The sequence below is a fragment of the Lissotriton vulgaris genome, chromosome 5, assembly GCF_964263255.1.
Source record: "Lissotriton vulgaris chromosome 5, aLisVul1.2, whole genome shotgun sequence".
NCBI classification, from domain to species: Eukaryota; Metazoa; Chordata; class Amphibia; order Caudata; family Salamandridae; genus Lissotriton; species Lissotriton vulgaris.
This window is the reverse complement of record NC_141693.1, coordinates 1617934661-1617947046: the sequence shown is the minus strand read 5'-3', so window position 1 is coordinate 1617947046 and position 12386 is coordinate 1617934661. Positions and strand designations below refer to the sequence as shown.

The 12386-nt window shown below is 46.9% G+C and overlaps 1 protein-coding gene across 4 annotated transcripts in view; it reads right to left on the bottom strand.

The window, feature by feature from the left end:
• The window catches only part of METTL17 (methyltransferase like 17), a 192799-nt gene that overhangs the window by 84462 nt on the left and 95951 nt on the right, over positions 1-12386 (bottom strand). For all 4 annotated transcript variants that reach the window (XR_015296048.1, XR_015296049.1, XM_086923766.1 and 1 more), the window contains exon 4: positions 4823-4922. Coding sequence is in view for 2 of the 4 variants with exons in the window: in XM_086923766.1 (XP_086779892.1) it covers positions 4823-4922 (100 nt within the window). In the remaining 2 variants the exon portion in view is untranslated. The remainder of the gene's footprint in view (positions 1-4822; positions 4923-12386) is intronic.

Sequence of the window (12386 nt, the reverse complement as noted above, 5' to 3'; positions counted from 1 at the left end):
GCGGAGTGTGGTTCATGACAAACTGATGAGATTAGATAAAATGGTTCCTCTTTGCATTCTGTGGGGCAAACTAATGGATACAGGCCTTAAAGGGCACTTGGTCAGAAAAATGTAATCAAGAGTAGAATTCACACCCAGTACTGGTGGCCTGGGCAAGACTTCATACTTGAGCAACAAGTGAAAAACTGAACCAGCTGCACCAACAGTGATAAAGTGATTCATGAGCCATCACAGAGTCCAAATGACTTTCCCCAGTAAACCCAGGGTAAAACTGACTCTTGACATTCTGGGGCCCGTTGAAAGTTTTCGTTTAGAGATTAAATATATCCTTGTTATGATAGCCATATGTTATGATAGCCATCCTTGTAGCGCTTCCACACTCTGTGCCTGACTGTGCCCCCGATCTCGCCTGTGGTATCGTATTTGCTGCTAAAATTAATTTGTGTGCCAGCCTGTGCATCGCGTATTTGCTGCTGATCGCATTTGCTGCTAAAATTAATTTGTGTGCCAGCCTGTGCATTGCGTATTTGCAGCTGATCGTATTTGCGGCCGGAATTAGTTTCTGTGCCCCGATCTCGCCCTGCATCACCTTGTTGTTGTTTGGTGCCATTTTGTTGCCCCAGCCCGTCTCTCCTCCCCGCTCCCAGCTGCTGCTCCCCCGCGGCCCCACCCCCGCTCCCTACAGCACCTACAATCGATCCCCTCCCCACTTGCCACCCCGCTCCCGCCTCCCAGCTGCTCCTCCCTCCCACTGGAACATAAGGGGAGACCGGAACGGTGAAGAGCTGTGACCGCCCTGACCTTGTCAGACACGGTCGCTCCACCCGCTCCTGGCCATCCTTGTAGCGCTTCCACACTCTGTGCCCGACTGTGCCCCCGATCTCGCCTGTGGTATCGTATTTGCTGCTGATCGTATTTGCTGCTAAAATTAATTTGTGTGCCAGCCTGTGCATCACGTATATGCTGCTGATCGCATTTGCTGCTAAAATGAATTTGTGTGCCAGCCTGTGCATCGCGTATTTGCTGTTGATCGTATTTGCTGCTAAAATTAATCTGTGTGCCAGACTGTGCTCCACGTTTCTGCTGCTGATGGTATTTGCTGCCTGAATTAGTTTCTGTGCTCCGATCTCGCCCTGCATCACCTTGTTGTTGTTTGGTGCCCTTTTTGTCCCAGCCCGTCTCTCCTCCCCGCTCACAGCCGCTGCTCCCCCGCGGCCCCACCCCCGCTCCCTACAATCGATCCATTCCCCACTCGCCACCCCGCTCCCGCCTCCCAGCTGCTCCTCCCTCGCTCCGCTCCCTTCCACTCTCCACTTATGACAGATGCACTTGCGCGCAGCGTTCACGCGCAGTGTGCGCGCCCTATGCGCGCCGAAGGCACGCCAAAGGTAAGCCCGTCTACGCCCGTCCGCGCCTGGCCCACGCCCAGAGCCAGACCCCCGCAAAAACCACTCCACCCGCCTTACATACGACGCCGCAACCCTCACTGCATTCAACACCGGCCGACTCCCAGACTGCCACCAAGCCACCCCAGGACGCGCCCATGGACCCTTCACCTGCCAATCCTGCAAGTTCAGCTGCATCCAGTCCCATACTACAACCATTAACGCCAAACAGAGCGCAAACAACAACCACCTGAAGTGCATCCTGCTCAACACCCGCTCGATCCACAGACACACCATTGAACTATGGAACCTACTTGACACCACGACTCCGGACGTTGCCTTTCTCACGGAAACCTGGACGAACCCCTCATCAGCGCCCGACATCCCCATACCATCCCGGACGGTTACAAGATCATCCGAAGGGACCGCATCAACCAAACAGGAGGAGGCATCGCCATTGTCCACAAGAACTCCATCCGCATCACGACCAGCGCTGACGACACCCTCACAGCCGCCGAACATCTCCACTTCCAGATTCACACTGACCCCAAGACTACACTTAGAGGCACCCTCATCTACAGACCCCCAGGACCCCGCACACAATTCAGCGAAGACATCACAGACTTTTTCAGCCCACACGCCCTCTCCTCCGAGGACTACATTCTCCTAGGGGACCTCAACTTCCACATGGAAAAGAACAATGATATCAACACCACCACCCTTCTGGACAACCTCGCCAATCTCGGACTCAAACAACTGGTAAACACCTCCATCCATTACGCCGGACACACGCTCGACGCAATCTTCTCCTCCAGCAAGCACATCTCTTTCAATCACGCCACAGGACTACACTGGACGGACCACAGCTGCGTCCACTTCAACTTCAGAAAAACCACGACACACCACCACCCACAACATGTCCCCTGCAGAAACTGGAACAAAATTACCACCGACCAGCTCACCACAGCGCTAAACCAAATCCCTCCCACCAGATCATCGGACTCAAACCATGCAGCCATCAATCACGCACAATGGATCACCCGCTGCGCTGACAAATTAGCGCCCGTGAAAAACCACCACAACAAGCCAGGAAACAAAAAAGCCACCTGGTTCAATGACGAACTCAAAAACACCAAAAGAAACTGCCGCACCCTCGAGAAAGCCTGGCGAAAAAACCCAACCACAGGCAACATGACCGCCCTCAAGGATGCCACCCGCAAACACCACCAGCTGATCCGATCCACCAAGAAATCAGCATTCAAGGATCAACTTGACAACGCCCAAAACAGCAAGGAACTCTTCAGCATCGTCAAAGAGCTTACCAACCCCAGCACCGGCACCAACGACATCACCCCCTCTCAAGAACTCTGCGACTCTCTGCCTCGTTCTTCCACAGCAAGATCGCTGACATACATAACAGCTTCGGCGAACAATCCACTCCCCTCACCACCGAACTGAAACCCCCACCACCACCCTTTGCGCCTGGACCCCAATCAGCACCGAAGACACCATCCGCTTGAAGAATTCCATCCACTCCGGATCACCAACCGATCCATGCCCGCACCACATCTTTAACAAGGCCGTCTCCGTCATCGCACCCGAACTCCGGGACATCATCAACTGCTCCTTCAACACCGCTACCTTCCCGGAAAGCTGGAAACATGCCAAACTCAGTGCCCTCCTGAAGAAACCTTCAGCAGACCCCACCGAACTTAAGAACTACAGCCCCATCTCGCTCCTCCCATTCCCTGCCAAAGTCATAGAGAAGACTGTCAACAACCAGCTCGCCGCCTTCCTCGAGTCTAACGGCTCCCTCGACCCCACACAATCCGGCTTCTGAGCAAAACACAGCACCGAGACCGCCCTTATCGCAGCCACAGACGACATCCGAACACTACTCGACAACGGGGAAACAGCTGCCCTCATCCTCCTGGACCTCTCAGCAGCGTTTGACACGGTCTGCCATAGCACCCTCGTACAACGCCTCAGCAACGTCGGGATACAAGAAAAAGCATTGGACTGGATCATCTCGTTCCTCGCCGGAAAAACCCAAAGAGTCCGCCTCCCCCCTTTCAGGTCAGAGGCCTCCGAAGTCATCTGTGAAGTACCACAAATATCCTCCCTCAGCCCCACCCTCTTCAACGTCTACATGAGCCCCCTCGCATCCATCGCACGCCAGCACAACCTTAACATCATCTCCTACGCTGACGACACACAGCTGATCCTCTCCCTCACCAAAGATCTAAACACCGCCAAAACCAACCTACACGAAGGTATGAAAGACGTAGCCGAGTGGATGAAGAACAGCCACCTAAAACTGAATTCAAACAAGACGGAAGGCCTCATCCTTGGATCATCCCCCTCCGCATGGGACGACTCATGGTGGCCTCCGGCCCTAGGCAGCGCGCCCAAACCTACGGACCATGCTCGCAACCTAGGATTCATTCTAGACTCCTCCCTCTCAATGACCAGACAAGTCAACGCTGTCTCGTCATCTTGCTTTAACATCTTACGCATGCTCCGAAAGATCTTCCGATGGATCCCCACCGAAACAAGAAAGACGGTCACCCAAGCACTTGTCACAAGGCGACTGGACTACGGAAACACCCTCTACGCCGGAACCACAGCCAAATTACAGAAAAAACTCCAACGCATTCAGAACGCCTCCGCCCGACTCATCCTAGACATACCACGCCACAACCACATTTCCGGTCACCTGAGAGACCTTCACTGGCTCCCCGTCCATAAGAGAATCAAGTTCCGTCTCCTCACCCACGCACACAAGGCCCTCTACGACCTAGGACCCAGTTACCTCAACTCGCGCCTGACCTTCTACACCCCCACCCACCATCTACGATCGTCCAATCAAGCCCTCGTCGCGATCCCTCGCATCCGAAGAGCCACCATGGGAGGAAGATCATTCTCCTACTTAGCAGCCAAAACCTGGAATCCTCTTCCCACCCACCTCCGCCTTACACAGAACCACCTCTCCTTCAGAAAACAACTCAAAACATGGCTGTTTGATAAATAGCGAACCCCCTCCCTCAAGCGCCTTGAGACCCTCTGGGTGAGTAGTGCGCAATACAAATTTTGACTTCACTTGACTTGGTTTACTTCATTTAAGATTCCAATGTCAACGTACGTAGGTGCAGCCTTCATTAGTAGATGTGCCTCCCTGCCTCCTGTGTGCCTTCCCTCTCAGTAACCATCTCCTCTCTCTTTTGCCCTTTCCCTCTTTAGACTGCGCTATTCACAGAGTTATGTTCATGAAGGTAAATTAGTCGTCATCAGATAACAGGTGGTGGGGGAATGCAAGGGCGTGGAGACCGATACAAGGGATGGAAATGTTTTCCTGTCTTGCAGCTCATTTTAACATCTCCTACCCCCTAGGTATGGCTGTAAGATATTTCAGGATATTACCTCATTGGCATGCTTACCTAAGCTGCTGCCAGTGATATATGTTCTTCCGCAGAGTGGTCATCACCCTTTGCTTCAGCGCCTCTTCCAGTGCCTCTTCACTCTCATCAGCCTGCAACACTAAATTGATAACAGAATTGACAAATGAAAGAGATTATGGTAAATACATGTATTATCTAAGCTCATGAGCAACAGGGCTAGACTCCAAGGTCATGGTTTGTCTTGAGGACCTGGGTCTGCATGTCACTTCCAGGACAACAGTGACAAACATCATGTCAGCACTGGCCGGTGTCTAGATCATCATCTGTCCCATGCACTTCACACAAAGAAATGGAGGAGAGAAATGGGTAGAAATAGCTTAGGTGTGGTGACCTGAATGAAGAGACTGAAAATCCTGTCACAGAATAGAGGGACAGATACCCCATCATTTCACTTTGCTCTTAAATACCTTCTCAAGCACTGTATTCTCAGGGGTCTTGAGTCAGGATCTCTAGCCCATACCTAAAAGACTATCTTTTCCCTTTCTTCGTGCCGATCTTGTGCAGATCAGTACATCTGTTCCCCTATAGGGGAATTATCCACCTCAATACTCTTAGACTTGTGTTTTCTAGGGAATGTAAATAAATCATTCAGTTGTGGTACATCTGGAACACAAAGGAAATGTGTCTTACAGTTGCAGGTCGTTGAATTACTATGATTATCAACCTCTCTCTTTCATCCAGAACAGTTCTCTTAGAATGGGAAATGTTACCCTTTTGTTAAAAAAAAGAAAAAATGGGCTGCAACATTCTTTTTTTTTTGTTCAAATCTTTTTTATTGAAAAATAACTGAAATGAGATCGGCAATACATCATCAGAGTCCATATGGGCATATTGGTACAGTGCCGAAACAAAGATGGGTCAATACATAGGAAATGATACATGAAATAAAAGAAGAAGAAAGAAGAAAATAAAAACAATACAGAAAACATCGTTCCGGATCTATCAAGAGTTGATCGCCAGTAACCAAACAATAGCAAATCATCATCATATTATTCCTTCATCTAACAATTCCGTAAAGCATTCCATCCAGAAATAGCTAATGTAATATCATGTTATACCTTGTTAGTCTCGTACAGTAACTCTCCAATTAGTTTCCCTATTCATTAAGTGCTGATTTAGTCATATAAGCATCTCATGGTGGATCGAAGGTGAAGGAGGCTTCATCTAAGGATAACCATAATTTTTTGTTGGAGACCTGCCACGGTGACGAGTGTAAGGCGGGATTGTCAGTGCCTCTAATGCAGGACAGCCATTCCCTCCAAGCATTAAAAGAGACCTCAGCCGCGGTCTTCCAATTGCATAATACAACCTTACATGCCAGTGTTAGTAAGAGGTCCAGAAGCTGGCGGTCATGGTCTCCCCTCACTATTGGGTCTATAGCTCCCAGGATAATATAAATGAATTCTCTTTTGGGTTTTATGGCAAATATGTGTTCGATATAATCGAAAAATTTTCCCCAGTATGTGTGGAGCATGGGACAATTGAATAGCATGTGTGGTAGGTCACCAGTACCCATTGAGCAGTTCCAGCATGTTGGTGTGTCTCGTAGGCCAGCCTTAAATAATCTCTGCGGGGTCCAAAATGTTCTGTTAAGTATCATATACTTAGTCTGTGAGAGTATCGGTGACACTTTATGTGTGAGTGCCGATGCGTGTATCCTGATCCAGTCTATGTCTATACCGGTGTTATTCGGTTCTGCCTCCCATTTGATTTCATTACGTCTCATTGTTTTGTTGGGCGTTGGTGCAAGTAGTTTATAGATTTTTGAAACAAAGTGCCCCAAGGATTGGAAGTGCGGTAGCATAGATTTTAGCCAGGGTGTCGCTAATCTGAATGTGCGTGTAGATAGAGCTGATTTGAGTTTCAGGAAGGCATAGAAGTCAATTGGTAGTAGGGAGTGCCTAGTCTGTAGAGTCGAGAAGGGTAATGGCATATTATTCTCACTGAGATCTGAAACCACATTGATACCCCTGTCTGACCAATGGTCCCATATGGGGGGCGAACCGCCAATTTTGATCAATGGATTGCGCCATAAGGATGCAGAAGCAGATTTGTGAATCTGCAGACCAGTCTTATGAACTTGATCTAATCGTAAGAGGGCTCTCTTAGTATTAAGCATGATGTATTTAGAGTGTGGAAGGTGTGAGAGGTCCATTGTGAGTACAGCAGAAAGCGGGGCCTTGCCTATGATGGATTTCTCAATATCAATCCACAGAGGCGTATAGTTGGGGTCCTCGGCAAACCAGGATGCCCCTTGCTTGCAGAGAAAGGCGGTTTGGTAGTTTTTAAAATTTGGTAGACCTATACCTCCTTTAAGCTTGGGGAGTTGTAATTTTTTCATGGCAATTCTGGGCTTTTTCCCTTTCCATAGGAAGTCCGTGAATGATTTATCTATTTTATGTAAAAAATCCTCCGTGAAGGTCATGGGGAGCATACTCGCCATATAATTTACTAAGGGGCTGATCATCATCTTTAACGTCTCTGCTCTACCCCACCATGAGAGGAACTTCGGCGACCATCCATCTAGTAGTTTTTGTATTTTTTTATAGAGTATATCTTCATTGATTTTTAGGGTGGTTATCAGATCTTTCTCGAATTCCATACCTAAGTACTTAAAACTCTTCGGCTGCCAGGTAAGCCCGGAGTCACCCAGTATATTTTTGTCACACAGGTTATTTAGTAATTTCACTTCTGTCTTGTCCTTATTCAGGGAGTATCCGGAGACACACGAGAATTCCTCAATTGTGGATAGTAATGCAGGAATAGCTTTATCAGCTTTTTCACTCAAGACCAGCACATCGTCGGCATAGGCCGTCAGTTTAATTGTGCATCCTGTGAATCGAATTCCTTGAATTTCGGGGTTTTCCCTTATGTAATACAGGAAGGGTTCAATTGCTAGTAGGAACAGGGACGGGGACAGAGGGCAACCCTGTCTTGTACCTTGTTCTAGGTTAAAAGGGGAGGAAAAAGCACCACCAGCTCTCACTCTAGCGGAGGGACAGGCATATAGGGACATGACTAATTTAGTGAATAGAGGACCCAGGTCAAATTTGTGAAGCACCGCATTCAAATACGTCCAATCCACCTTGTCAAACGCTTTTTCTGCGTCTAGTGTTATCGCCACAGCTGGTGTGGATAAAAGCTTTGCTTTTTCAATAACGTGAGCCAGAATCCTAGTATTATCGCTTGAGAGCCTATTTTTCAGGAATCCCGCCTGTGATGGATGTATTAAGGACGGTAAAACCTTCTGGATGCGTTTTGCAAGAATCGAGGCCAAGAGCTTGCAATCTAAGTTTATCAGCGAGATAGGTCTGTAATTTTTAGGCTGTTTAGAATCTTTGCCTTCCTTGGGTATCACTGCAATTACAGCTTCAGCCATTGTTCCTTTCACCTCTCCTGTGATACTAATTTCTTGGAATACTTCAAAGAGCGGAGTAGCTAGAACATGGGCGAAGGTCTTATAAAATGGTGCCGTGTAGCCATCCGGACCAGGGGCTTTACCCTTTTTAAGGGATTTGATCGCGGTAATGACCTCTGATTCAGAGACCGGCTCATTCAAAGACTCCCTTTCTGCGGCAGTGAGTTTTGGGAGTGCACAGTTTGAGAGATATTTCTCCATTTTTTCCCTGTCGACATGTACGTTCCTAGCATATAGTTTCTCATAGAATTCTTTGAAAATGTTCGCAATTTTATTGGGGTCAGAGCTAGGAGCGCCACCTCCGTCTAGAAGAGAAGTTATAGCGTTTTTTTGAATTTTAAATTTGAGATATGCAGCTAGTCCTTTCCCTGCCTTATTAGAGTCACAGATTTTAAAACGCTTCCTTTTATCGAGCCAGATTCCCGCCTTTTCACTAATAAGTCTATTATATGTGTATTTTTGGTTGGACAATTCAATCAGGTCTTCAGGGTTTCTATTATTCAGGTATTTGCGCTGGAGTGTAGAGATCTCCTCTTCTAATTTCAACAAGGTCGCGCCTCGGTTCTTGTTAATTGCAGAGGATATTTTTATGATAAGCCCTCTAATGGTGGATTTTAGCGCCTCCCATCTAATGGTGTTTGAAGTGTCCCCTTTTTTGTTTGTCATTAAGAAGTCTTTGATGGCGTTGTCAATGGTTTCTTTGTGTTTAGTGTCATTAAGAATAGCGTCATTAAATCTCCACATTGATTGACGAGTGGTTGGCGTGACATTAGAGAGTGTGAGAGAAACGCAAGAGTGATCAGAGACTAATCTGGGGGCAATGTCCGAGTTTTCAACTCTGGCCAACGCGTTTTTAGAAACGAGTATGTAGTCAATTCTCGAGAACGAGTCATGTGGTGGGGAGTAAAAAGAGTAATCTCTATCATCAGGATGTAGTAAGCGCCATGTATCTACCAAATGGAACCTATTGCATAATTTCATGAACGCCTTGTGAGCTTTACCTGGGCGAAAGGCGCATTTGGAATCTCTATCTAATACCGGGTCATACGGAAGATTGAAATCACCCGCCAAAATATGGACTGCCGTATCTGGGATGGAGTCGATCTGTTTCGTGAGGCCTAGCCAGAAAGACGGATCATGGGCATTAGGGGCATATACTGACGTAATAAAAAATTCAGTATCATCTTTAAGTAGTTTCGCCGATACCCATCTCCCTTTCGTATCCATGGTAGAGGAGAGTATCTGCACATTCGCAGTCTTTGCTACAAGCATTACCACCCCATTCTTTTTAGAGATTGCCTCAGAGCCTATTACCTCAGTGTAGTACTTGTTCCGCAGTGTGTGAAAGTGCTTCGCTTCTAGTTTTGTTTCCTGTAGCAGGGCTATGTCCCCGCGTTGCCTGCGTAGATAATCAAGTATCTTCTGACGTTTAACCGGCTGATTTAGGCCTTTCACATTCAGCGTTAATATTTTAAGATTAGCTATGGTTGTTGTCCCTATGGGAGTATCTATAACAGGAGCCATCAGTTATGCAATGACTGATATCGTATCATAATACATGTATATGCATGGGAATCAGATCTGATAGAGAGCACCATACATTTGACGCTACAGGCAATGACATAAATCGCATTAATCACAGGGCTAGCAGTATTCTGAAATACGGAACGGAAGCTTCGGAATGCAAAATGGTACAGTGTGCACAGTGTGTGGAATAACAAAAGAAGATAAAGTAGAAAAAGTAGAAAAAGTGAGAAAATAAACTCCCCCCACAAACCCCCGCACCACCCTCCTCCCTCCGCCCCTCCCCTAGGCCCACCCCTCCCTCCCCCATGGAAGAATAGGAACATGGCGACTCGGGAACGACCACGAGGCCGCCTCCAAGCAGGCTTAGTCAACAGAATTTAACGTCTGAGCTGCTGGAGCAATCACAAACAAGAGAGCCAGACAGCTTCCAATAACCATCAACAGGGTATAACAATAGCCAGCTTCACTTACAAACGCAATGTCTTAAGGACAAAGAACCATTATGACTAGATTTAGAGAAAACTATTTGTATCTTGGTCTTTAAGTATAAGTCGTGTGAGTAAACAACACCATGTCCACCAGCTGGAGACCATCCTATTGAACAGTTCAGTAAATGACGTCAGCTAGATATTTCAGATACTATTTCAATAAGCATTCAATAACCATTTAGAGGAACATGTCATTCCATCCCCATAACACAGTTGAGTAAGCCATTGACTTCCGCATGGCGTAAACATTATGAACAACAAGAGTGCAGTTGCGGGGCACATCAAAGAACATTGGAGATCAAATAAGGTACATATTGGAGCATTATAAACTTGTCATCTCTATGAAAGGGAAAGTTTCACAGGTCAACCAAATCCAGAGGCTCCTGCGTCTCCAGCATCTCCCTGGCTCGAGAGAGCAACCTCCATATTGGCCTCTTCCTGTGTAGAAAGTAGATGGCGCAGCTTTTGTGGATCAGAGAGTATATGAGTCACACCTCTTATCGTCACTTTGAACTTTGTCGGACCAATGAATCCATACATGAAACCGAGTGACTTCAATTGTGGTCTCAGTGCAAGAAAACCTTTCCTAACATCCATCGTTTCCTTACTATAGTCTTGTGAGATGTAAATCTTATGACCTTTCCATAAGACATGATTGTGTTTGCGAACGAAGGAGAGGATCTGTTCTGTGTGTTGGTATCTCAGTGGCTTGCAAACTATCGCTCTCGGTCCCTTCTGATCTTTGGTCATTCGTCCCGGGACTCTATGTGCTCTATCAAATTCCAATGGTTGAGTGAAGGTTAAGTTTGTTGCTTGTGTAAACCAGTTCTCAAGGAATGGAACACACGATCCATAGGTTTCTTCTGATTTTTCTGGAATTCCGAAAATTCTCAGGTTCCCTCTCCTATTTCTGTCTTCCAACTCCGCAATCTTCTTTACCAGATGGTCCGAGCATAAGGTGAGATTTTTAATAGCTCCACAGGTTTTATTCTCCGTATCTTCTAGTTTACTTATTCTACTTTCAGATTCTGTCATTCTTGAATTAATATCCTTTATGTCTTGTCTTATAGCAGCAACCTCCTCTTTGGTAGATCTAGCCAGATCTCTGACTTCCTCTAGCCTATTCAGGATAGTGTCTATTGCGTCTGCCATATCTTTTTTCCCTTTGATCGGCGTCGGCGGATCAGCTTTTAGGCGTTTAGGGGTCTTGCCATTCTTTTCGTCACTCATTTTTAGTCCACTTCAGTATTTGTATTGGAGGTAGATAGAGCAATGACACCAATAACCCTAGATGCTAGCCTTGTATCACCACTAAGTGGTTAATAAAAGTAGCGTGGTAAGACAGTATGGATGAATGGCATTTCGATAGCAGTTCAGTGTATGCACGCACCGGTACGGAGCCTTATTTTGTAATCCAGCATAGGAGCTTGCTGTGCGCTCAACCGTCAAACCAGTGAATCTCCAATGCACACAGCATACAATAACATAGTTGTGGTGCCTGTTAATATTTGCCTTTGTTTGCTTTATTGCTGTTTGTTTATGCTTGTATTTGTTTGTATTTGTTGTATTTGCTGCTAGACCACTTATATTTAGAGCAGATGCTTATTTATCCCAATCACATGGCTTGGTTAAAAGTCAATGCATGAAAAATGTGGCTGATTTTCACCTTCTTAACACATTGCAGACACTACAATCGGGGCTCTAAAGTATGCCATCAGCAATAGTGACAGTGTATATTAGGAGGCAGTTGAGATTTTCAAGAGTCAGGTCAGGAGACACTGTGTGTGCAGACCGTGTGGCTAGGGATATACATATCATCAAAGTCCGCCATTTTAGGTGATCGCTACCTTCCCGTCCCGTTTTTACATATTTGCACTGCAATTACATTTCATGGAGCTTGTACAGTCGAGCTTCGAGTAGGCGTCACTCGTTTCGCTCTTACTCACGGTGCATTGTTTGGCCGTGTGCGCGAAGCCTCCTCGTCAGAGCTCCGTAGGTGGACCGGGAAGCCTCGTGGCTGCAGGCGGCTTAAGGCTCCGTCGTCAAGAGCGTCTGCCGGCGGTGAAAAAAGAAAGGCGATTCCTGCAGCTCCTTCCGAGCGGAATCGCTT